The sequence below is a fragment of the Caloenas nicobarica genome, chromosome 16 (assembly GCF_036013445.1).
Source record: "Caloenas nicobarica isolate bCalNic1 chromosome 16, bCalNic1.hap1, whole genome shotgun sequence".
NCBI lineage: Eukaryota > Metazoa > Chordata > Aves > Columbiformes > Columbidae > Caloenas > Caloenas nicobarica.
In genome coordinates, this window is record NC_088260.1 from 3196487 (window position 1) to 3220459 (window position 23973).

At 41.5% G+C, this 23973-nt stretch overlaps 1 protein-coding gene across 1 annotated transcript in view; it reads right to left on the minus strand.

Annotated features, from left to right (window-relative positions):
• Positions 1–23973, minus strand: part of TMEM132B (transmembrane protein 132B) — a 229698-nt gene that overhangs the window by 59470 nt on the left and 146255 nt on the right. Inside the window, exon 4 of the mRNA XM_065646435.1 lies at positions 9581–9767. Coding sequence (XP_065502507.1) covers positions 9581–9767 — 187 coding nt within the window. The remainder of the gene's footprint in view (positions 1–9580; positions 9768–23973) is intronic.

A 23973-nucleotide genomic window follows, 5' to 3' on the forward strand; every position in this document is an offset into this window, starting at 1 on the left:
GGAAAGGCTGAGGGAGCTGGGTCTCTTTAGCTTGGAGAAGAGGAGACTGAGGGGTGACCTCATTAATGTTTATAAATATATAAAGGGTGGGTGTCACGAGGATGGAGCCAGGCTCTTCTCGGTGACAACCAACAGTAAGACAAGGGGTAATGGGTCCAAGCTGGAACACAAGAGGTTCCACTTAAATGTGAGAAGAAACTTCTTCTCAGTGAGGGTGACAGAACACTGGAACAGGCTGCCCAGGGGGGTTGTGGATTCTCCTTCTCTGGAGACATTCAAAACCCGCCTGGACGCCTTCCTGTGTAACCTCACCTAAGTTTTCCTGCTCTGGCAGGGGGATTGGACTAGATGATCTTTTGAGGTCCCTTCCAATCCCTAACATTCTGTGATTCTGTGATTCTGTGATTCTGGTGGTGGAGAGACGGAATTTATTTAAGGAGAAACATGAGATATAAAAAACCAGATTGTGATGCTGGAAGGGCCTTCGTTTCATGGGGTAATCGTTAACATTCATCCAAACTGCAAACAGCTAGCAATATGTGGTCAAATCACTGCAATTTGGTAAGCTCTGGGGTGATTTCCAAGAGGAGGATTAGTGGAAAATGCTGCTTTTAGGACTTGATCCTGAGTAGCTTGCAACAGGATCTCTGAAGCACTTGGCATCAGCGCGCCCTGCGTATTCATTAATGGTTTGGACTACGGTTGTAACAAGTATCAGCAAGCGTATCTAATTTCATGAAAGAAAATTATTGGTTCACAGTGGAATAACATGGTGCTTTTACTCACGCAGGCATAAAACATGAGTATGAAATCCCTCATATAATCTCTAGCTATTGTCATTCAATGTTTATCATCCAACGCAGTTGAATACAATTCTTATCTTTGATGGATGTGGCACACAATAGCTGTTTGCTTGAGAGCATCATAAATATTAATAGTATTCACAGAGCTTCTTAAAATTTGTCATGTCACATTGCTTTCATGGAAACACTCAAAATGCCATTATTTTTGTCCCACCAGCAGCAAATTCTCTTTCGGTTTTGTTCTTTTTTCCTCTCAAAATTAAATGGTAGAGTATGTTTAACCAAGCAGAGGGGAAAAAAAAGAGATAATGATTCAAACTGAGCAATTCCAAGACCTAGTTCAGATGCCCAGAACGAGACTGAAAGAGAAGCAATGTGATATCCTTTGGAAAATACGGTCCAGTTAAAACTGATAACACTTAATGAACTTCAGTAGACTTGGCTGGAATTTCATTTTTGGAAGAACATTGAGAAAGAAGGCTGACATTATCAAAATGGTCCTACTCTGCCATATTCAGAACGGGATGTTTTTGCTTCACAAAAAAAAAAGAGCTTTTTTTTCAAACCTAAATATTTGCACATCATTTAATCAAGTTGAATCCAACGCTGCAGTTCTACAAGGAAAAAAAAAAAATGCTTTTCCACTGTTAAACAATTTTGATCGATCCAAAATAGCTTTTCTGAATGCCTGTTCTCAAAGCATGTAGAAATCTCCTGGCTTTCCCCATCAGAGCGAAGCCCACCTGGACAGTCATTCCCCACTCATTCCCCACCTTCCACCGAATTCCAGAGTCAAACTCTTCTCCTGGATCAAACTTAAAAAAATCTTCAGTGTTTTGAAGTTTGGCTGATATCTTTCCAGAATTCTTTTTAAAATTTCATCTTTCTTCATAAAATTCACCCTGTGGACGTCAGAACAGCCTTACAAAACCATTTTATTCCCTATGACAATTAATTTGAAGATGGTAATAACTGCAGAAGATACTGTCTCTGCTACAGAGACGTAAAAACACTCGCTATGGGCATAGGAAATATAATAATACAAAAGATTTTCTTTATTATTCTGTACTCTCTCCACAATAGTTAATTTACTTTGAGTTCAAAATCAATCCTTCCTGTGTGGGGTTTGTAGGAAAGCTCCAGGCTTCGATCCTGCTCCAATTAATTACTGGTAAAATTCACACTGAAATCTGTGATCTGAGAGTCATAGATTCCAGTTTTATTAAAAAAAAAAGTACTGATAATCCCTGACATTTCTGGGATGAAGATCTACTTCATATTGAATTTACTTTCAAATATTTTTCCCGTGAAATGGTGAATTTTGTGAATGACAAAATCATGCTCCGTGCAGTTCACTTTGCATGTAAAGTAAAACAGAGATGAACTGTATAATTGAAAGAGAACTGGGAAGCCAAAGGTCAAAATGATTTCAAGTAAGAAATATGCATTAAATGCAACGGATAAACACATATGGGACATTTTGCACATAAATACATTTTAACCAACCTCTAAAAAATATGTAAATCATCTGGGTTTGCTAGAAATGACTGATCCTATTCTGATATTTTTGACACTCCAGGATTAAGCATTCTGGAGTTTTATAACTGACCCCAGAGAAAGCAAAGCAAAGAGGCTTCTAAAGCTTGACATTTCATTATTTGAGTCGAAGGTGAAGGTAAGCTGCTTTCTAAGGCTGGGCCAATTTCCATTTTGGTGTGAATCAGCGCCTTTAATTGGTGTCTGAATATAAGCTACGCTGCCATTAGCAAAAATGATTTCTGTAGGAAAAATAAATCCTTTAAATGTGGTGGGGTTTTTGAATTCATTTTTAAACACTCCCTTTTTGATAGCTGGATTCAACAGTGTCCTACACAGGAACATGGACACTCACATTCACATTACTTCAGACATCTTTCAAGTTGTACTGAATTAAAATGAATGCACAGGAGAAATCTTTTCCCCAAAGAAGGTCACAAGAACTGTCACACATGAAAGCCGTGGCCGGGTTTGAATCATGGAACAGGCCATCATCTCAGCAGACTCATAGACAAAAGCTACAGAACCAGAGAAGTAATACCAGGAAATTTTTTCAAGTGGGTTTTTTATTTACTCAATCATTTTTGGAAAATCTTCCCACAAAAATTATGGTTTTCAAGCTGGAAAGGCACGCAGCCCTTACTGGGAAAGACAGATCAGAACGTGGGAGCTGTGGGCTCTCCAGGAACAGGACACGGGGCTGTGCCACCTCCGCTGCAAACGGGGATTTGCTGGCATTCATCCCTCCTTTTCCTCACTGGATACTCGGCAGCCAAAGCTAGAACTACATTAAAAAAAAAAAATAAAAACCAAAAAACAAACGCCCTTACCCTGCATCCTGCTGTCTGTAAAACAAATAAGCAAAGTGTCGCACTCAGCAATTCTCTTTCAGCCTGAGTTATAGAAATGGGCATCTTTAAGGATGATTTTTCCGGGTGTTCTTGTCAGTAGGTTTGCGAGCAGCAACTGGAGATGCTATTATTCAGCCTCCCATTTAGAAGAAACTTCACTGGAGTATATACAGCCATCTGTGGCTCTAAGTGATTCACAACATTAGTAAACCATTAGTCAACCCATAGCTTACATTTTGGGGGAAGAAAAAAAGATTTCTGATGACATAGATTAAATACTTGTAGGATATGCAGGAATGTTTCAGGCTGAGGGGCTCATAGCACTGGTGAAATATTGACCGTGGCGTTTGGAAAACACTTTAAAATAATGACAGCCTGGGACTTGCAATTCTGTTACTATACAAGAAAGGATCTGTAGCACGTATATCTGAAACACCAGTGCTGCCAGTCACAGACCAAGCCATCATTTTCCTAGATAAGAAGAAAATGCTAGATATTCGTCTCTTATTAAACCTATTGTTCCTCAAGCCTTCAGCCTCAACTGGAGCCTTCTTACAAAAAAAGGAAAATGCATTTCTTGATATCTTTTTCTTTACTTTGACTAAGTTCGTGGTTGCCTAGAAACTCTCTAAAAGACCTGGATTTTTTTTTCTTTTTCCCCAATTGTTAGAAATCCCATCACATTTTTTTGTGACAGAAACCTGGATGACAGGCTCAAAGCTGGCGAAGTGATTCTTTCTGGTACCCCAGGAGTCAGACTCCGCTGACTCCCTTTGCTACCAGCAGCTTCCCAGAACTCTGGAAATCACAGGTTATGTCAATTTAGAACAAGAGAGAGAACTGTGAGAATTGTATCACCACTGGATAGAGCAGATTTATTTGGGTTATCACCTTCTACAATTAGCAGGACATACACTTCCAATTCGCCAGATTGTTATATCACAAGGCTATTATATTAAGAGAAATCAAGATCCAACTTTACGATGTTCTGATAGATCTGCTGGATGCCTAAAACACACCTTCCGATGCTTTAGACATCAAACAGATTCACAACTCCCATCCTACTTCAGTGCCACAGAACTTATTTTAAAATGCAGTGTTTATAGTTACTAATTGTAATATCGGAAGGCAAATTCTTTGCATGATATTCAGTAACATAAAATAGTGGAACCAAGAAGAGCTTAAAATGTGGTTGTGTTCCACGTCCTCACCTTGACCTGTTAATCTACTCAACATGATGAAAACGGATCACCTTTCTGCTTTTGGGGACGTTAGTTCCACATGTTAATCTGTACACCAGATGTTGGAAGAATCAATTACCAGAGACGTTCATTGTCACAAAGAAAACAAGATGAGCCTCACAGGAGCAAAGCAGCTGATGTTTTCATCTGACACTCGGCACATCGTGGAACGTTACACTGAACAGTGGAGCCCAGATCCACAAAGGTATTCAGGGCCGCGTTTGTACGTTGCAAGAGGACGGTGCAGTAATGCCTGAGCTGGGAGCCTGCACGTTATCTCCAAAACAGCCACCTCAGTACGGTGTTCAGTCTCATTCATCTTCTACAAGTAAAATTTCTCAATAATTTTTTATCTTAAAAGCTTATGGCAAACACTTACACAAAACTAAATATTCCTTCTGCTCTCCCCCAAAGAAACCTCCAGGAGTCAAATATTCTGGCTCCTAAAGAGGCTTCAAATTAAGGGAGTAATCCTCCCATCCATGCATTTTTACTTGAATTAAATCGGCTCAAATAGTTATGTGCAGCTTTAGGTGATAAAACAGCATTTACATTCTTCGAAGCCACTCATCTGTGCTGTCATTAGTTCTTGACAGTATAAATCCTACCTCTTTTCTAACCAAAACAGTTTTAGATATAATAAGCAATAGTATTGTAAGATCTTTTTCTTGTCTAAGTGTTTTAAAAGGTACCTTTAGGAGTATGAAAAGTGGCTTACAAATCATTAAGAAACAGGTAAGAGTGACTTAATTTCCATTTAATTTAACATCCTCATCAAGTTTGGTTTATTCAGGTCTGATTAAAGTCTGTAAAGTGTTCTGAAAATATAAACCACTACATAGATACTAAATAATAACAGAGTACTTAAGGAAAAAATAATTTGTTAATTTGCATGGAGTTTTAGGAATCAGCATGCATTTATTCTCCCTATGTAAGCAGGCCCATCCAATCTCTTTTAGTTATCAAAAAATGCTCTTGCAGTCACAGGACAATGCACCTTCACGTATTTTACGTACCACGGTTCACAGAAAATGAATTTAGAATGACTTGCAAAGTTGTACTTATAGAGGAATGCACACAGCGGTGGTTTTTATTCATTTTCACTGTCCCTACCAACAGGAACCCAGCTGCACAGCTTCCAGGATGGAAACAGCAGCACTCGGAAGGATTGCGGGGGATGCTACCTTTTGAGCTGTGTGTTTTTCTCAGCCTATTGTCCAAAGAACTTACAATTCCAATGACAACTTCCAAGGCAGTCTGAAAAAAACTAAGAAAGGATCATATATTTCCCTACATGCTTATATCTGGATATTTTATGACACCTTGTCTCTATACATATGTTTTTATACCTCTGCAGCTATACAAGAGGACAATTATACGCACATCCAATGTTCATGCTCAGAAGGGGTGAATTTCCCAATCTCGCCTCATTTGCAGAAACCAAACCTTCCAGGAACAAACACGGGCTGTTTCTATAAGCACTTTGGGAGATCAGTTAATTTATAAAACCAAGGCTGGGCAGGACAGGTATGTGAGGCCCGGAATCCTGCGTGTTTATCTCCGTACAAGTCAATGAACATTGAACACTAGACAAAATAAACAATCTGTTCCTAAAATGGTGTAAAATGCACACAGCAACACCATCTGGGACGGGCCATGCGGGTGCCTGGAACCCATGCCAGGGAGAGAACCAGTGCCGTGCACCCTGAGCTGGGTTTGAACTGGTGCTCTGGGCACCTGCTAAGAGTTAATAAGGTCAAGTTGGGAGTAAACAAAAACTAGGGGCTTTTTTTTGGTGGTGGTTTTGGTTTGGTTTGGTTTTTTTTTTTTGTAATGGTCTGCATTCCCAATGCATCCTCTCTGTGCTTTCCCACTGTGCACCGAGGCTACGCTGCTCACCCAGAAGTAGAGATACGACTTTCGGAAAGCAAATCCCAAATTACTGGACGGTGCTGTTTCCATCGAGGTGGAGTTCCCTCGGAAATCCCAACTGTCTGGCCCTGCACTGTTGTTGAAACTGGATGTTGCGATTAGAGGGAGCTCAAGGATTTGGGGAGAACCGTCAGATGGTGCAGAAAGCGTCCCTCAATATGAAACTTTGGGTTATTTTCTCTCATTAGTGCAAATGTTTTATTTATTTACGTATATTGAATGCACTGATTTCGGTGATAAATAACATTGAGATTTATTATATGGAGGATCATTCAAATTAAAATGGATAGTTTGGGAGGAATCCCCAATATTCCAAGAATGTATTTTAGTCCTCTTCCAAAGGATATGCAACCCCTCCCCGCCAAGAAACCCACAGTATTTTTACAGTTACCATACAGAAGGAAGAACAGTTGGTTTTGCTACACCAAGTATTTCTACTTTTCTCACAAGCTAACAAGTCTGCCCAATGTCCCTATCGAGGCTTAAAAACTTGTGTTCCTTTTGAGTCACAGCATGTAGGCATTGCAGTTTATCATTCTGGTTTTTTCACTAAGTTATGTTGGATGAACCCCCGGCAGGAGCGGCTGCCCTGGCCAGGATTTCACCTGCGGACTCTCCCTGGCCCCGCTGCCTTCTGTGCATTGCAAACCAGATATTATTAATGCGCTGCTGATTTGATACCAAAGGACCAGCCAGAAATAATCTGCTATATCAATTCATTACAGCAAGATTGTCTGTTAATAAGGAGCGATTTTTTGCTACCGAATGTGTAAAAATCAGCTGTATCGTCGCTTAGAAAAACCCAAAAGAAAAAAAAGAAAGCCTTTCAAGCTTGCTACCAAATGTAAATGTTAAGAACATGAGATTTGATGTTAAGGGCTTCATAAACTCACTACAGCAAAAAATCAGCTCTTTTCATCAGGCTATTATTCAAATGTTACCATGCAGTCTACCATACCTTTATCTAAAAAAAGGCAAGCTAGTAATGAGAAAAATATCCCGACCACTATTCTCCAGAGTCAACACAATGCAATGACAGAATACATTATCTGCAGGCTCCTTCGATTCTCTCCTGTTTGTTTAAGAACGTAGCATGGAAAACAAAGATAAACTCGTGACCAACTGCAGCAACGCAACAGCGATATTCCAAGCCATCTGGAAGAGGATGTCTTTGTGTTAAAAGAATCGGTGTGGCCTACAGAGAGAGATCCACGCGTTAAAGTTCATTTTTGTTTTGCAGGATTTCACAGCTACTTTCTCCTCCAGTAAGATCTGACTGAATCCGCCTCAGTCTTCTTCCTGGAAAGAAGTTTTTCCTCTTTGTGACACTGAGCTGCACTTCTTTGATAAATACTGGTGTCATTACCACTGAACCACCAGGAGGTTTTGGTAATCCCATCACAATGTTCACTCTTGCAAATCAAGGACTAAATATTTTGCTTGGAACTCTATGTTTTCGTCTCTAAACATTCACTGTAGTGAAACGGTGGATACACCACAAAGGAATAGCAAGTAATTTATGTTCAGTGCAACCCAAAGGCACGGAAACACCCTGGTTTCTGGACCCTTCTGTGGTGCTTTTCTGGGGGAACCAAGGTCCAGGAGATGGCAAAACTCTCCTTTGCAGATACCACCTGCATTCAGAGGGAAACCGCCTTACCAACGAGGCAGGCAAATCTTGAGAGGAACGAATGTTAAAATGCATTTAGTTCAGTGGGGAACTCTGGGAACAGAACATGTTTCTCTGAACAACACAGGGTGATGCACAGAGCAGTTATTCTTTTGCTCCCGTTTTGGCAAAGCAGTGCCAGGACCTGCTCCGGTTACTGACTGTTAAATGAAGCAGCGCTGCAAACGGGCAAATATAAGGGAAAGAAACGCAAATCCAAGCTGTTGTTCCTGCCATTGCTGTCATCAATCCTCCCATCAGCCTTGGGCCAGGCCAGCCAAGGATGCTCACAAGCAACAGCGAAGTAATAGCCCACATGAGATCCCCATTTAAGGATTAAGGTCATAAATTCACAAAAGAAGCTTTTTGCTTTAGTCCATGACAAAGTGTCAGAGATTAGATTAGCTCCACTTGGAATTCAGGTTCGGCCTCAGATTTTGTCCAAGGACATTTAGAGAGAGCAAGTGGCCAACATCTGCCGTAACTGTAAAGAGAGAAAGTGAAACCCGGGCAGGGACAGCAGCGAAGCTCTCATCCAACATTCACAGTGCGCTTTGGGGTCGGATTCACTTTTCTTTTAGATCTCTGGTGCTCTGCATGGCACAAACTCCATGCTGTCCATCTGAAACCAGCAATGCCACGTGCAAGACTGTTCACAAACCGCATTCTGCCATTATTATATCTGATTCACCATTATTACTTGGTAATATTCCATCCACACACAATTAGAGTTTTGTTTCAACTCCTACATGCTTCAAAAAAAGCACTAAAAGAAAATTCTGCTGGTGTAACATCCAGGCTCTCTGGTTGTTTCTCTAGTTTTACACCAGAATATCCCCATTAAAATCACTGGTCACGTGTAAGCTTTAAGCTCTCGTACTAAAAAGTCCATCGGGCCCCAACATAGGTTCGCTCCTCAAAAAGGTGCGTTTGATTTTAGATGGAGGTATTTGCATTTTTTAAATAAACCATCAGCTTCAAGCTTTCTGCATACATACACCTTAAATCCTGCCTGGAAAATATGGCTGACACCTACACCTTCAGAAACTATTTTGTCCTTTCTCTACAACTCAAAACGGACCTTTTATTAAATTGACACTTTGCAGCTCACTAGACTGTGTGGCTCTTTGGGGAAAAACAAAGCAGAAAACAGTCCAGTTGTTTGGTTTAGCAATGAAGTTTCCCACACATGCATGCTAATTTATTTCATTGAAAACGTCCCAACTAATTGCAACATTTACCCTTAGAGCACATGCATGGCAGTCGCATTAATACACCAGAAGACAATGGCTCCAAAGGAGCTATTACCATGTACCAGGCCAATAATCCACAAACGGTAAAGGATTTTCACAAAAGACTCAAATGGTTTCCAAGGAGCCATTTGGGCATATCAGGTAAATAAAATATTATTGAAATGCATTTTTGCATTTCAATCACTTGCAGCAGGTGCATAGGAAGTACCATATAATAAAATGGCTCACATTCCCTTGAATACTAACGAGAATCAACGGAAACATTTAGCAAAAAGAAGAAGCGGCAAGTTCTTACCATCGCAAGAGGAACAATTCCCACAAACATCGTTCGGCTGACAAAGATCTCGGAGACCACCAGCTCGCTCAGGGAGTCGTCTCGAGGGTATTCCACCTGCCAGGTAATTTGCTGGGCCCCTGCAGGGCTGCTGGTGTTGTCGATCTCAAAGTCCATCTGCAGGACCTCGTAGGAAGACATGTTTGCTCTGACAAAAAAATTAAAAAGAAAAATTGCCCATAACATCAGTAGGATGTTAATAACGAACTGTATTTTGATTGTCTTTTCTATTCACTGGAAGATTTACCATTAAATTCAACATGCAGACTTGCAGACACTGAGAGAAACCTAAATCAAACTACATACTGGGAAACAGCTACACTTCATAGATAAGGTAACGCTGTACCTTTTAGTTTCCTGAAATGCACGCATTTTTTCCATTAAACTCAGGCATTCATTCTCCATAATCACAATGAACTTACAGAATAAGCCCCAAACCCTGGGAACCGCATTGCACAGATGTTGCTAAATTATTTAATATGGCATTATTATAATTTTGTTGCTGCAAATACTGATGCTCCAAAACAATAGAATACTTGGCCATTCCTCATGCTGTATCAGAAATGAGCTCTTGTGGAGAGGGAAAAAAAAAAGTCTTTCAAACCCAAACTTGTCTTTATCTCAGTGAAAAAGTGGATTTGCAGAAATTATACGTGACAAAAAATGGGGGGTAGATTATCCCTATTTCCAATTCATGAAAACATTCTTCTCGTCAGTGGTGCAGACTTGTAATTAAATGGCGTTCATTGTATATTTCTCATTGGGAAAGAAAAGTTTAAAGGCGAAGAAATGGATGCAAATTCATAGCATTAAGAACTGTATTTAAAAATTACTTCTGCTTCTTTTGTTAACAAGGTGACGTCGCGCTCTCCTCTGGTCCAGCACTATGTACTAATAATTAATCCTCAGGTTAGAAAGACGGATCTTCATGTTACAGAGAAGAAACAGACACCAAGATTTAACCAACAGCACTCAGCACGTCCACAGCAGACACTTATTTAGAAAACAAACCTTTGCTCATCCAGGGCTTTACTTCTACAAAAATTAAGTTGCTTTACAAAGCAGCATCCAGGTTCCTGCCCCGGTTTCCCAGCCAGACGCCCGCAGCAGGTTACGCCGCTCGGAGCCGGGACGGAGGCAGCTGGACCTGACTGCAGGCGCCACTGCTTCATCGTATTCCATTGAGGAGACAACCAACGTTATCAGCACTACCGAAGTTTCAGAGTATGTTCTCATAAACCAGGGTAAAATCTGAATTTACGGCATGTTAGGTCATTCTGTAATGACTTGAACGTGCTCTTACTGTGCGAACAAAATGGCTTGTTCCCGATCTAGGGCTGCGTCCTGTCCACGTGTCCCTCGGTGACCACCCGCCCTCTGTAATTTCATCCTCTATCCTGTCCCATGGTACATTATTTGTGTGCCCTTACCCTGAAGTAGTGACTCCAAGACCTGCGTTCATAGAAGGTTTTCACCTGCCGCTACAAACGAGAAAGACTTAAGCCATCCTTTTTCCCTTCCCAGCTGCGCAGAGGCAGAATCTGCTTTTGCCATATGTTTTTGAAGGCGCATTGTAAAGGAAAAGAATCTGAACGGGAATTATTGATTTTCATGTTTTCTTTCTGACAACAACCAACACAAACGTATGCTTCAATGCATGAAGGATAAATATTTTCCATGCTGACAGAAGATAATATCCACCTCCAGGCAAAACCAGAAGCTATTAAGGCACCTTTTGGGTGGCCAGCTAGACAATCAGCAAAAACCTTTTAAAACAAATATTATTACACAATACTAGGGATATAATTAAACCATTTCTGTTAAAAACATAACCACTGTGAGCACCAACAACGGAGCACTTATCTTCATAGGGTTTTTTTTGCTTTAGCTTCACCACTTAAATAATATGTCAGGTTAGTCTGCACTGATAAATCCATTCCACATCTCACTGACTGGCACTTCTTTGAGCTCGGTCCATCATGCTTTCAATTATTCCTTTCCTGTTTTTTTTTTTTACACATCCAAAAGGTAACCGTAATAGTGGTTTTATATTTTTAAGACAGACTGGGACTCAGATCTCCCTTGCCTTGCCTACATAGGAAGCTGAAATAATTGTCAGGGAGTAAAATGACTCCTGTGCCTGTAAATATGCAAAGACCTTCACTGCATCCTTAGCACGGTTGTGTAGCTATAAAAGCCATACGTTTCATTTAAAGGCAGACATGGTTATGCACCGCTGGATTGGAAATGAGTCTCTGTACATCTAGAAAAGAGCAGCAAGTCACATAGATAAACCTTCCTCAGGTCTAACTAATATTAACACACCAACTAAAGCAAAGCTGACTTCCCAGGTCTCCCAGGACGTCCTAGGTCCAAGGAGAATCCTTAGCACCACCTGGAAAAACAACATAGCTTGTCATATATTTTCTGCTTTGTCTCAGAAGCGAATCATGTAGCATGACATATTAATATTGATTAAAGAAGGATTCACTTCTTTTTACTTGGACTCCTGGTGAAAGAGATGGACTTACTATGTCAACCGTCTTTCACTTACAGAGTTTCTCCGTTGATTGTATAGGTTCAGAAAACCAGTATGCAGCTTTCTGGACGCTTTATTCACCAGCAGGTTTCCAGTTACCTTCAGAACAGCAGGTCAGTGAATCTTCTCTAAAATTATAGTCTCCTTTCTTTCCTTTTTAGGACAAAGATTCAGCCTCCAAGCAATGCCAAGTGTTACAGTATCCGAGACACAGAGTACACCAGGGACTAATCCACCCTCTTTGTTCTAAGTCTCTTCCCAGGTTACAACTATAATGAACCCATGATAAAACCCAAAAGCTGAATTTCTTTCTTGCTCAGACTAGTGCCTTCCTACTGCCCACTGCATCTCTTATCCTACAAGGGCTTCTTTCCTAGCAGAACGATTGGTACTATATTCATAATTCTTGCCATTTATTAACCATCCTCTATCACACTGTGCGGCAGACCAGTGCCTTTTCCACTGTAACTGATGGCGATTGCTAAAGTAAAACCAGAGATAAATTAAACCATGATCATGACCTTAAAGGTTAGTGTTTACTTATGCCAGCTCCATTAGCTGATAAACCCACATCACAACACCTGTATGGAAATTTCTCTCTTGGCTCTGCAGCATTACACTACAACCCTTTTTAAAAGGAGCCATTCCAGCCTGCCAAGGCAAACCATCAGCTTTTAGTGCCATTTGTAGCCGGTGACCAGCGTGCTGGTCTTTGCAGCCACTGTCGATCCGCAACCGCCTGGTGAAGACAAAACGCTTCCAGCGGGAAAATCCACTACCAGGGACGACGACGGTAACTCAGGCTGTTACCAGCCATTAAATCCCGCTAAACCAAACTTTAGCCTGTAAAGATTTTTCAGCTTTTTCTTGAGACTTGTTCAGTTTTTCTCTTAAATAAGTTCGCATGATTGGGAAGAGCCTAATGGAATCCAAGGACTATCCATCACTTCTCCTTTCCACATCTTTTTTCTCTTTTTAGTTAAATATTTCTATTGTCCAGTGAAGTTGTTTCCTGGTTTAGAAGGATTTTGCCAAACCCTAGTTTGGAGGAGCAATAAAAAAAAAAAAAAAAGTCAAAATTACTTTTATGAAAAAAGATTATTTCCTGCAAGCACAAGGAAAAGACCTTATAATTTTAGGCAGCTGGCATGCTTGCTAATAAGTCCATTTCTATGGAAATGAGTTCATAACTATTAATTTTGCCTGCTCCTGATCTATTCTTGATGAGCCTTTCAAATTTAGAAAAGCGCTTCATGATTCTCTCAATTTGGTAATTACTAACTCCCTTTGATGAATCCAGCCCAGTGTTTCAGACATGAGACGTTCATTACACATTTTTCTTTCTGGTGAGAGGAGAAAAAGAAACCATGGGCTTGGATTTCTTTCCCCTTGCAAACTCCAGTCAGGAGGCCCTCTTCTTCAAATGGTCGTTTATAAACCTATTTGAGTATTTTCACAAGACTGCCTCTGCTAGGTGCTAGAAGAACCCCCAAAACCTTGAGATTTCTGCATTCAGATGCTTTCTAAAGATCCCCACTGCTGTTGGAGGGCTGTCTATCATGTTACCTTGTTACAGATATTCTGATTGGTTTTCTTCCTGAATCTGCTTGTATGCAAACAGTAGGAAATGTCTATCTATTTTAATTTTTTTAAAAAATCCAATATCAGATTTTGCTTCCCTACATTTACTCCCATATTAAGTATTTATATGGAACTGCATAGGCTTTTTTTCACAAAATAATGGATTACTTTGAAGGTCCACCACAGATCTAATGTTCAAAGGCTTAGTAAGTTCTACAAAATGACCTGGCATTGAAATATTACTGAATTTAATTTATTCCTAATTTTTGCCTAAACAAAACACGGAATTATTGAATTAAGCACTGGAATGATACACGGTGATTGATGTTACGATGGCAGTGACAGTCTAAATAGTAGTTACCTTAAATAAACAAACGCCTATTATTAGCTATTTAGAAAGATTTACACTGCTAACCAAACTGAGGAGCCCGCCCTGTGTGTTTTTATGGAGAAGGAGATATGTGGAGTGTCACAGGGATGGACACTTTGCAATGCACGTGGCTGGATGTGCCACTGGGCACCGAGACTTCGCTGGCTCCCACCGCCGGTTCGCCAACAATTTACTGGATAAAAGTCAAGTCAGACCCTTCTATTAGTGCGGTGGGCTATTACAGGAAATCGTGAGTTTCGTTCATTCATAAAATAATGTGTTCAGTAAATGCCAATCTCTTTATGAGGCCCACAGCAGGGTAAACAAATGGAGCAGGCTCTAGGTGATTGAAAATAATAAAATGTCTGGTATCATGTTGCTCGAGAATTTTTTTCAAGGTTAATAATGGTCAATTCTTACTCTCCCTGACAAATTGTCACCAAATTCAATGAGAACAGGATTATATAAGCAAGGTACATTAGTTTATAAAATATTTCAGTAATAAAGGTCTCACTCCTTTGATCTCAAGAGGATTAATTTCATAAGCACGGTTTACTGAAGAGCAAACACTTACAAGAGGAGGCTTTTCACCGACGGATTGGAAATGCTCAAGACCTTAATTTCCTGCTAAAGTCAAATGAAGCAGCGGACAGCCAGGACCTCTTGGGGAAAAGATCCAGATTAGAGGTCCTGAGCTTCTCCCCCGCAAGGAAATTAAAATCCCAGCAGCCCAAGATGAAGGAAGCGAGAGCAAACACCTCCTAACGGAGCAGCGTCCAGTTTCTGAATGATGAAGATGTGCATTCTGTGAGTATGCAAAGCGCCGCCCTCCTGAATGCGGGCGCTGGGTAACGGGAACAGGCAGCAGCTGACGCCTTTAAACCCAGGATATCTTCTAGCAGCATCAGCATCCCTAACCTCAGATCCTACCTGAGAACAACTTATGGGGTGAAACGGCTACACCTTGTGTTACATATGGAGTATGACTTGATGATGATAACAGATATTAAAACCTGCTAGCCTAACCCCTTTTCTCCCCGCATTTATCCTTTTTGTTAGGCTGTACGGACGCAAAGCTGTGTAGAAGCTTGGAAGCAGCCTCCTCACACTGCTCCTCCAAGGAAGGACGGAGGGAAACGGGACAGTTGGGGTGCAAGGCAAGCACCAACGCTTGGGAAAGCCCTGCTCGCTCGTCCTCCACGGCACAGCGGTGCAAGGAGAAGTTCTCAACACTGAACAAACCGGGATGGACGGCAGGTTGCAAGTAAATCAGCAGGGACAGAAAGAGTTTGCTTGGTCTCCTCTCGTCATGCATTTCGAAATCACAATTTACAGTGTGCTCTGTTGTCTAACAGAGAACTTGCTCTGTTGTCCAGGCGTACACCAACGACTGGCTTTTTCAAAGCATTTCTTGGTGCCTGATCCTGTTTTTCTTTCACTGCCATAAAAATTCGTGCATGGGCAATGCATTAAATGGCTACGGAGGATAAAACCAAGCTGCTAAATCTGTTAAGAACGTATGGATCGACACAGCAGTTTTTAATACTCCAGTAAAAGCCATAAAAACAAGAAGAAAATATTTTTGTTCAAAACACGGCACAAAGACCAGATATTATTCATGTTATTTTGCTTAGCCAACACTTTCCCACAACCGAAAACAATAAATCTAGATAATGAGCGAACCTTTTAAGCTCTTCAGCTTCTTCCACTGCCAATTCACAACTGTGCTGCTCACTAACAATCTGCAATAACTTCCACTTTATTTGATTTTATCAACACCATCATGACAACCCTGGAGACAACTGAGACAATCGCTTCAATTATTTTTATTTGCTTCCACTCTTGTGACAGTGTACAGAAATTCTTCCGGTAAAAGAGCCCTTAGATACTATTTTAGTTAGTTTTTAACAAAACAGGACTTTTAGGACCAAATTCAGTACGGGTGTAATTGGTGCACCCCATTGGTAATATGTATTGCTGGGCACCAGGACTCCATTTACTCCTTTGTCGTGACCCTTCCCTTCTGAAACAGCGTGCAGTCTTTGGGGGTTTAAAAAAAACATTTTGACTGCACTGGAATCTTTTTCTGACTACTATTTAGAACCTCTTTATTGCTGTGCTGTGTATTTCTTAAAATAAAGCTCCTCTGCCAGGAGAAAGCATCTTGCTGGGGAATATAACAAACACATTCCGTAAGAAATTAGGGTCAGGGTTTAGCTGATGTTGGATGCAAATATAGAGGGAGCTATTGTTGTTTAAAAAATAAGAATGATTTTATGATGAAAAATTTATGCTGAATCCTAACCAGTTAATAAATATCAACAGCCCAAATGGTGCTTATAATTTAACTATTCAGAAATTCTTACCTATTTACATACCATAATCACACGGTGTATTTTCAACATTGCTGTGCAAGCAGCTGAAGTATATTCTAAAGAGAGATGGATTTTTAAAGAACCATTGACTAAAAATTCAAGATAATCGATTCAGGGATACAAGAACTTCTTTGCAATGCAGGAACTTGCAGATAAAGACCCTCCCTCCACAGACTTTAACAGAACAAGAACACAGCTCTGAGAGGCACTTTGTTACCATGGCCTGTGCTGCAGCTCAATAACCCAAGGCTTGGGGATCTTCAGCCAAGCTGCACGTGAAGTCCACGCAGCAAACGTTTCATCTGACCTCAAAGAAAACAGAGTAGGTGGTCAGGAGCACCCAGACACTCCATGGTAGAGACAAGGAATATACCCTGTAAGTTCCCTGCTGGAAATCCCTGGTGACACAGTGCGATTAGATGGGACAGACTCGGGTCTGTCCACGATGCCACCACAGAACAGCCAAGGAAATGAGATTCCTGCAGGTAATTAAGCAGAAGAAAAAGGCCACTCTTCAATTCAGCTCCTCCACTATCCCTGCAGTAGATTATGTGCTACCAGCTCAGTGGAGCTGAAGATGCTTCATTCAGAGTCTCGCTCTTCCCCTACCAACTATGAAACGGAAGAGGTGCAGCAGTTTAACTTACCTCTACACTCTTCCAAATTTAATGTGGGTCTCAGGAAGAGTGGCTCTGCCTGGCAGGTCCTGAACTCACACAATTATGTAAGGTTCATGAATTTTATATTTACAAGCACGCAGCCTCCTCATCCTCCTACACAGAGATAAGAGCTTGGGAAAATGACCAGGATGCACCGTCATGGTTCAAACCACATTTCCAAACATGTTTCCTTGGCATTTTAAACACCTTATGATTTTTATATGGCTGACGTTAGCATTAAGTGATCAGACTCTTTTGTATACACAAGTGCATCAGCAAAGAAAAACACGACTGGACCTAGGGGAAAGTTACCAGTGAGCTAGTGGCTGTTTTGACCTCAGAATTACAATTGAGGCTGACAGCTGGATCTCCTTGGGGACAAAAATCAACCCGAGGGAACCTAAAGACGGAAACTCCCCATGCACTGAATTTATGAATGAAAAAAGGGGAGACAAGCTGCAGACTGTGACAGGAATATACCCAATGTGCTGGAGGACACATGAAAACAGTGACAAATGGTGCTCTCCTCTAGAGGATGTAAAGAGCCTGATTCAACACCTCTTGAACTTAATCCTTTGCTTAATGGGCAGACAGTGTAAACAAATAAATAACAGAACATCAAGCAGCTCACAAGGACAATGGGAAATTTAAAAACAGTGGGGTTTTTTGTTTCTAAAGCTTGCTAAGGGTGCACGGAACTCATGGGTCTGCGGTAGAAGATACCACCTGCATGAAATAATTAAAAAAGAAATCAAAACAGGAACATGGGCAATAATTATTTTATTCCTCCTACATTCTTTTCAGATTTAAATAAGATTAAGCATCTAATGAATTAGACCTAGCTTTCTTTGAATCTAATGTACTCTTAGATGGAGAAATAATGTGCAGGGTGTCCTGTGGCTAATTCGCACTTCGGGTAAGAACTAAATGGCCCTGGCAGCATCCTGGAGGAAGGGGAGACAGGGATCAGTGTAGCCATTAACATTAACACAAATGGGACTCCTCTCCCCCCACTTCCCTGAGAGACACGCAGTGCATGTAAAATTGTTTTATTTACAGGCTGATAATTAGGGGTTTTTTTTTTAAAAAAAAAAAAGGCGCTACGCTTTTCCTCTCACTATTGATACCCACTGACCAGACAGTAAAAACGTGAAACTGGCATGTAAACATCAGTTTCCCGTATTTTAATTAATAAACAAGATTAGTTCATCCAGCTGAGCAAACACGGGGTGGACCAGGGGCTGCATTCAGCATTTGAACAAGAAGAGCCATCTGCAGTAATCCTATGTACTTCCACCCTTTGCTAGTTGAGATCAGCTTAAAGTTCTGATTTTCGCAACAAAGCTAAAAGCAAGAGAGAAACAAGTAGTGATAATGTAAGTCACTCCATTAAAACCCTATTTTCATGCTAAAAATGAATCCAAATTTCCCTAGAAGTGCAAAGACAATTCCAAATCACAAATGGCAGAGGGGTGGATTTCATATTTCTCTTTTTAAAAATCATTCCACAATTACTTTATAATGGGCATGAAAGTAAGGTCAACACAAATGTCACCACGTAATGTCTCTAGGTCACCTTTTCAAAGGGTAATCACTACTTCGTCACACTTGCAAGACAATGATTTCCCAACACATGATGAATTCAAACGTAGTGAGAGCTAATCGGGGGCTGCTGGGATATTGCTCAGAGCTAAGGTCATACCATGAATAAATGAGTTCAGGCTCAAGTGAGTAATAAGAGAGGTTAATTCATTTAGGTCCTGAAAATGAATAATTAGAAACGGAAAGGGGAGAAGCTATGTTCCATCCCGCCTTCTCCACTCCCCTGTTTGTACGATAAAACATCCCTCCAGGACTTAATTTTGATGAATTTCCCCAGCAACGAAGGGTTTAACAACCTTGAGCGTTCCGGTGTGACCGGACCAGACACCCGCCCCGCTGGGACGTCACCCTGAGGACACGGCGCTGAGCACCTTCCACCTTCTCCGGGAGCCTGAGCAATGTAAGACCCAAACAGAACAGTGACAAAACCACAGGTGGGCTGGGGCTGATGTTATATTGACTCCCTTTTCACCCACTGCAGTAAGTGCGTGAGGGCGGTGAGGCCCTGGCACAGGCTGCCCGGAGAAGCTGTGGATGCCCCGTCCCTGAAGTGTTCAGGGCCAGGTTGGACACGGCTTGGGGCAACCTGCTCTAGGAGAAGGTGTCCCTGCCCGTGGCGGGGGGTTGGACTAGATGGTCTTTAGGGTCCCTTCCAACCCAAACCATTCCATGATTCTGTAACAGTCACACAATTTGGGGGTCGTTTTGCCTTTTTTCATTTTCGTCACTACAATTGAAAACATTACCTAAGCAAAAATACCAGCTGCCACGTAGACGAAGAGTCAGATAAAAAGATTTCTAGAAAAAGAAGGCAGGTTCCTGCAAGCACTGCAAATCATGCTAAGCGACATAAAATACCCCTAACATTAAGGGTTAATACAAAGCAGAATTTACAAACCCATCCTTCTTCTATTCCTCTCTTTTCTGAATCTTTTCAGGACTTCATAATCCCTTCCCAACTCCCTTCCTCCCCATGCAAGAACATGCTCAGCCCTGGAAAATTGTTTAGCTGAAATCCTTAGATTTTGTCAAGTCCTGGCTTTCTTTGAGACAGCTGTATTTACACCCATTGCTGGTGGGTAGTCATGCTGGAAGCAATTAGCTTTCATGCTTTCTTAATATCCCCTTTCAAAAACTTTGAGATCCCTCATTGCCATTGATTCAGATGTAGAGAAGCACAGAAGAAAAAAACAAAAAAATAAAAGAGTTAATCCATATGCTGAGCTCCTTTAGTATAATTAGAATGCAGCAAGTTTAGCCCCCCAGAACCAACCGCTTCCACAGACACATCCCCAGCCCATGGGTGAAAATGCTCCAGCACTGCTGGGTCCAGGAGGGGTTCGACCAGCCCGACCAACAGGTTGCATTTGAGCATCTCTGTTGAGTTTAACAACAGTTTCAAGTATGTCCTTTATATTTTTTTCTAAGAGAAAATCTATCACTGCTGGACTACTATAAAGGGGGGAAAAAAAAAAAAAAAAAAAAAAAAAAAGAAATCAAAAGAAAAACATGGTATAAGACAGTAGCTAAATGTATACTGATTGCAGTAATTGCATCCATTCCTCTGTGGGAAAGTCTTGTATTGTATTTCTAATATGCGCTGATAAGTGCATTCACAACATGATTAACTGCCTCCAGACAAGAATGGCTATTATGTTTAACAGACTGATTAGCAAGTGACAGAGCTGCAAACTGTACTCTGAGTAAATTGGCTGCTTTTAAATTACAGCAGCTTTTTTATGGTTCCATTTTTAAAGCGCAATGGTTTGTTACACATATGCAACGTAATTCCTTTCTGACAATAAGTAATAGAGGATACTGAGCTTTTAACTTTTTATCTTCAAATCTCTATTAAAGCATTGCTCATTTTCTTTTTTAATTACAGTGAAATCTGCACCATCCATGGCACTCATTAGGCAACATCCTGTCTCCAACGTCCCTCAAAAACTATCCCTAAACACAGACAGTGATTCCAGTCCACCTCTTTTACAAGTCCTGCCATATTTAAGCCACCAGTTTTGCTGGTTCTGTAAGCAGTCAACTAAGACAGGATTTGTTATATTCCATTAATTCCATCTTCTTAGTGCTATGGGCACCTTTCTCATGGACTTTCACAGGAGCCCCGGTGGCCTCAGGGCAAGGCCAAGGGAAGAAGTGCCGGGTCTGTGCCACCAACAGCCCCGTCCCCTCCTGGGGCAGAATCACAGAGAGATCATAGAATCAATGAACCATAGAACAGTTTGGGTTGGAAGATCCCAAACCTGACCGCGTCCAGACTCGCCGTTGCGTACAGTCCACCCCTGCTACAGCCAGGACTGTTGAAGTGAAATGAGCTCCTCATTAACTCCCTTTATTTTATAACGACAAACGGGAGGATTTAGGCACACAGCTCCTCGCAGTGCTTCTGAAAATCCTGCTGTCAAATGCGTGGTTCTGGTTTTGTTGATTGTTCTTATTTTTACGCCTGTAACACAGGAGAGCACCAGTTTTGGATTTGAGCCCTCTGTGCGTTTCGTATAAACACCACGATAAAGACAGTCCTGACCCCAGAGAGCTTGCACTCCACAGAAAAGAGATGTAACAATCTGCACCGATTTACATTCATACAGAAAGCACAAACCCTTTAAGTACAAATTTACCTAGAGACTTTCAAGCTCAATGACATCATGTACTTCAAACCATCTTATTTATAACATAAAGCTTAGTATAACTTGAAAGGAGATAGAATAAATCAATTTGCTCTATCACAGAACTTCATCAGATACAATACAGATGGCTCCGCTACCATGGTTAAAAATAACGTACCCATTTTTAAATCAGCTCAAGGCATTTATCAACATAGGAAACTGGTGGAGGACGATGTTGTCTAGCTTGTATACAGTAATGGGAATATCCACCCAATGCTTTTATTAATCTTATCTCATGTTTTTATAATTTTATTCTGGACAGTTAGCTGAACTGGGGGAATTCAGTTTCCCAAATAATTTATTTTTGCTAAATAGCTGGACAGAACAACTTGAAGTTGTTTATTGACTATAGATAAGGCAGGGGGGGGGAATCCAAAGGGCAACGTGATCGTAGAACAGAGCATAAAACATTTGAATAACAAAACCAATGTAAAGCAAACCTGGCGTCCCGGCTGAGCAATCCAACACTTCATGCTGGATAAAAGAGGATGATGGAAGTTAAGAGACCCTGAGAGGTAAACCCTATAGTAAATTAATCATCGTGGAGATTGCAGCTCAGAAGTGGCCCTGTAGACCCTGGCAACCTCCTGCACGGTCCTCAGCCAGTCGGCTTGTGTTTCCCAGCTAATCTGCAGCGGGCAGGGAGACAGAGCACGAAACCGCACACAGCCCTGCAAATAATACTGTTTGAAGAATGAAATTCATTTGTTTCTCAGCTTTCATCGCTCTTGTTCGCACATTCCACCCACAGAGGGAAAATTAGGTGTTGATGTTTGCTCGGGGTTTATTTGCCGAAGGATTTACTGCGAGGTTTTTGAAGGAGCTCCGTCCAGCTCTTCACACGGGGAGGAAAACCGCGGTGTCCCGGCGGCTCTGGGGACAGGGGACACAGAGGCCGCACCAACAGCTCCGAACGTGTATGCCCAAACAGGCAGGATCATTCTCTACGCTGGAAGGAAATTCCAGATCCTGTGTAACCCCTGCAAAGTGAGGATGGAGAGCTCATGCTGGGACCACTTTTTAATTTTTTTTTTAAAGCAGGTATAATAAGCTCCTGGGTCAGCCAGAGCTTGGACATCCACCGCCTACGATTTTTCTTCATAATGAGCTCCCTAAAGAAGAGCAAAAGCCTTTGTAACTCAAATAAAGCCAGATTTCACCACAATAAAACCTTGAATGTGTTACTTATTAAAGAGGGAAAACCCAAAGCAACTCGATCAAACAGAAGAGAAGCAAAGAGGCTCATACCCAGCTCTCCCCCCAGATGACGGTGTCACTGCAGGCAGGTCCCACTTGGTCCCAGCCAACCTGGAGCCCCCCTGAGCCACACCAGCCCCTGCCCCCGGGCTGGCGGGCCCTCCCGGAGCTGCCACCAGCCACCGGTGACCAGCTCCACACCGTGGCCCCTCCAGGCGGCCACGTCCTCCCTGCCCGGGGAGGTTTTTTGGGCAGTAGGCTCAAGGCTCAGCTCACTGGTTTGAGCCCCTTTTATGGGATTATAACGACGGCCTCCCTGTTCAGTGTCCAGGGCCTCGAATGATCTCTTGGGTCAGAACACTGATCAAAGAAAAATCTACTAATTATTTGACCGCAAAGTAGCTAGGAGATTACTCCTCAGAGTAGATGCTCAATGCACAGGGCAGGATCACACAGAAGTCCATGGGAGCTTTACAGCTGCTTTCAGTGGGCAGAAGACGAAGATCTATTTGCATCCAAATCTAATCTTTTTCTTCTCCTGAAGAGGAGCATAAATTAAAAAAAAAAAAAATCAAAATATAATAAATCCTGGCTGGAATACCAAGTTCAAAGTTTACTTTTGCCTTTACAAGATAAATTTAAGAAAAACAAGATACCATTAGAATTTATTAGATACACACTTCAGACTTATTGCTTATTAAAACATATATTAGCTGTTCCATACTAGTTCAATTTATCAGCTGCATCATGCCCGTATTTTGTTTTCAAGAGGATTACACCACCACATCTAATTATATAAATGCTTCCGCAGGTTATAGTGGAAAATTAGATCAGTTGATAAACTGCTTTGATGAGGATTCAAACACCAACCCTGTCCTGTTGTCCCCTCTCTGCCACCTCTTTGCTGCTCCAGCAGCACCACCAGGTCCCCTTGGCCCTTCGCCACCCTCTAAAATCTCATTTATAATCCCCGTTACCAAATGGCTGCATTCTGAAACACTTAGTGCCCATCAACCCGAACGCAGAGGATCCCAACAAGAGAGGGAAACATCACCAAGAAGCACAAGAAACCATAGGAGCTGAACAGAGCGAAGGATCCACAGTAATCCTCAATGTTGGGTCAGAATTTAGGGTAATCTTTATCAGCCCACTTTCTAATGGCGATTTCAGAGACAGCAACAAACGCAGGTGCTGCGCTGGCTGCCATACATTGACCACAAATATGAAGCAAATTATTTTTACTGCAATTAACACAATAAAACATATTTTAAAAGTATAGGCTTTTTACCTGCTTTGTGGAGCTGCTTGCAGCACTAAATCTTGTACAATGGGTCAAATTTAGCT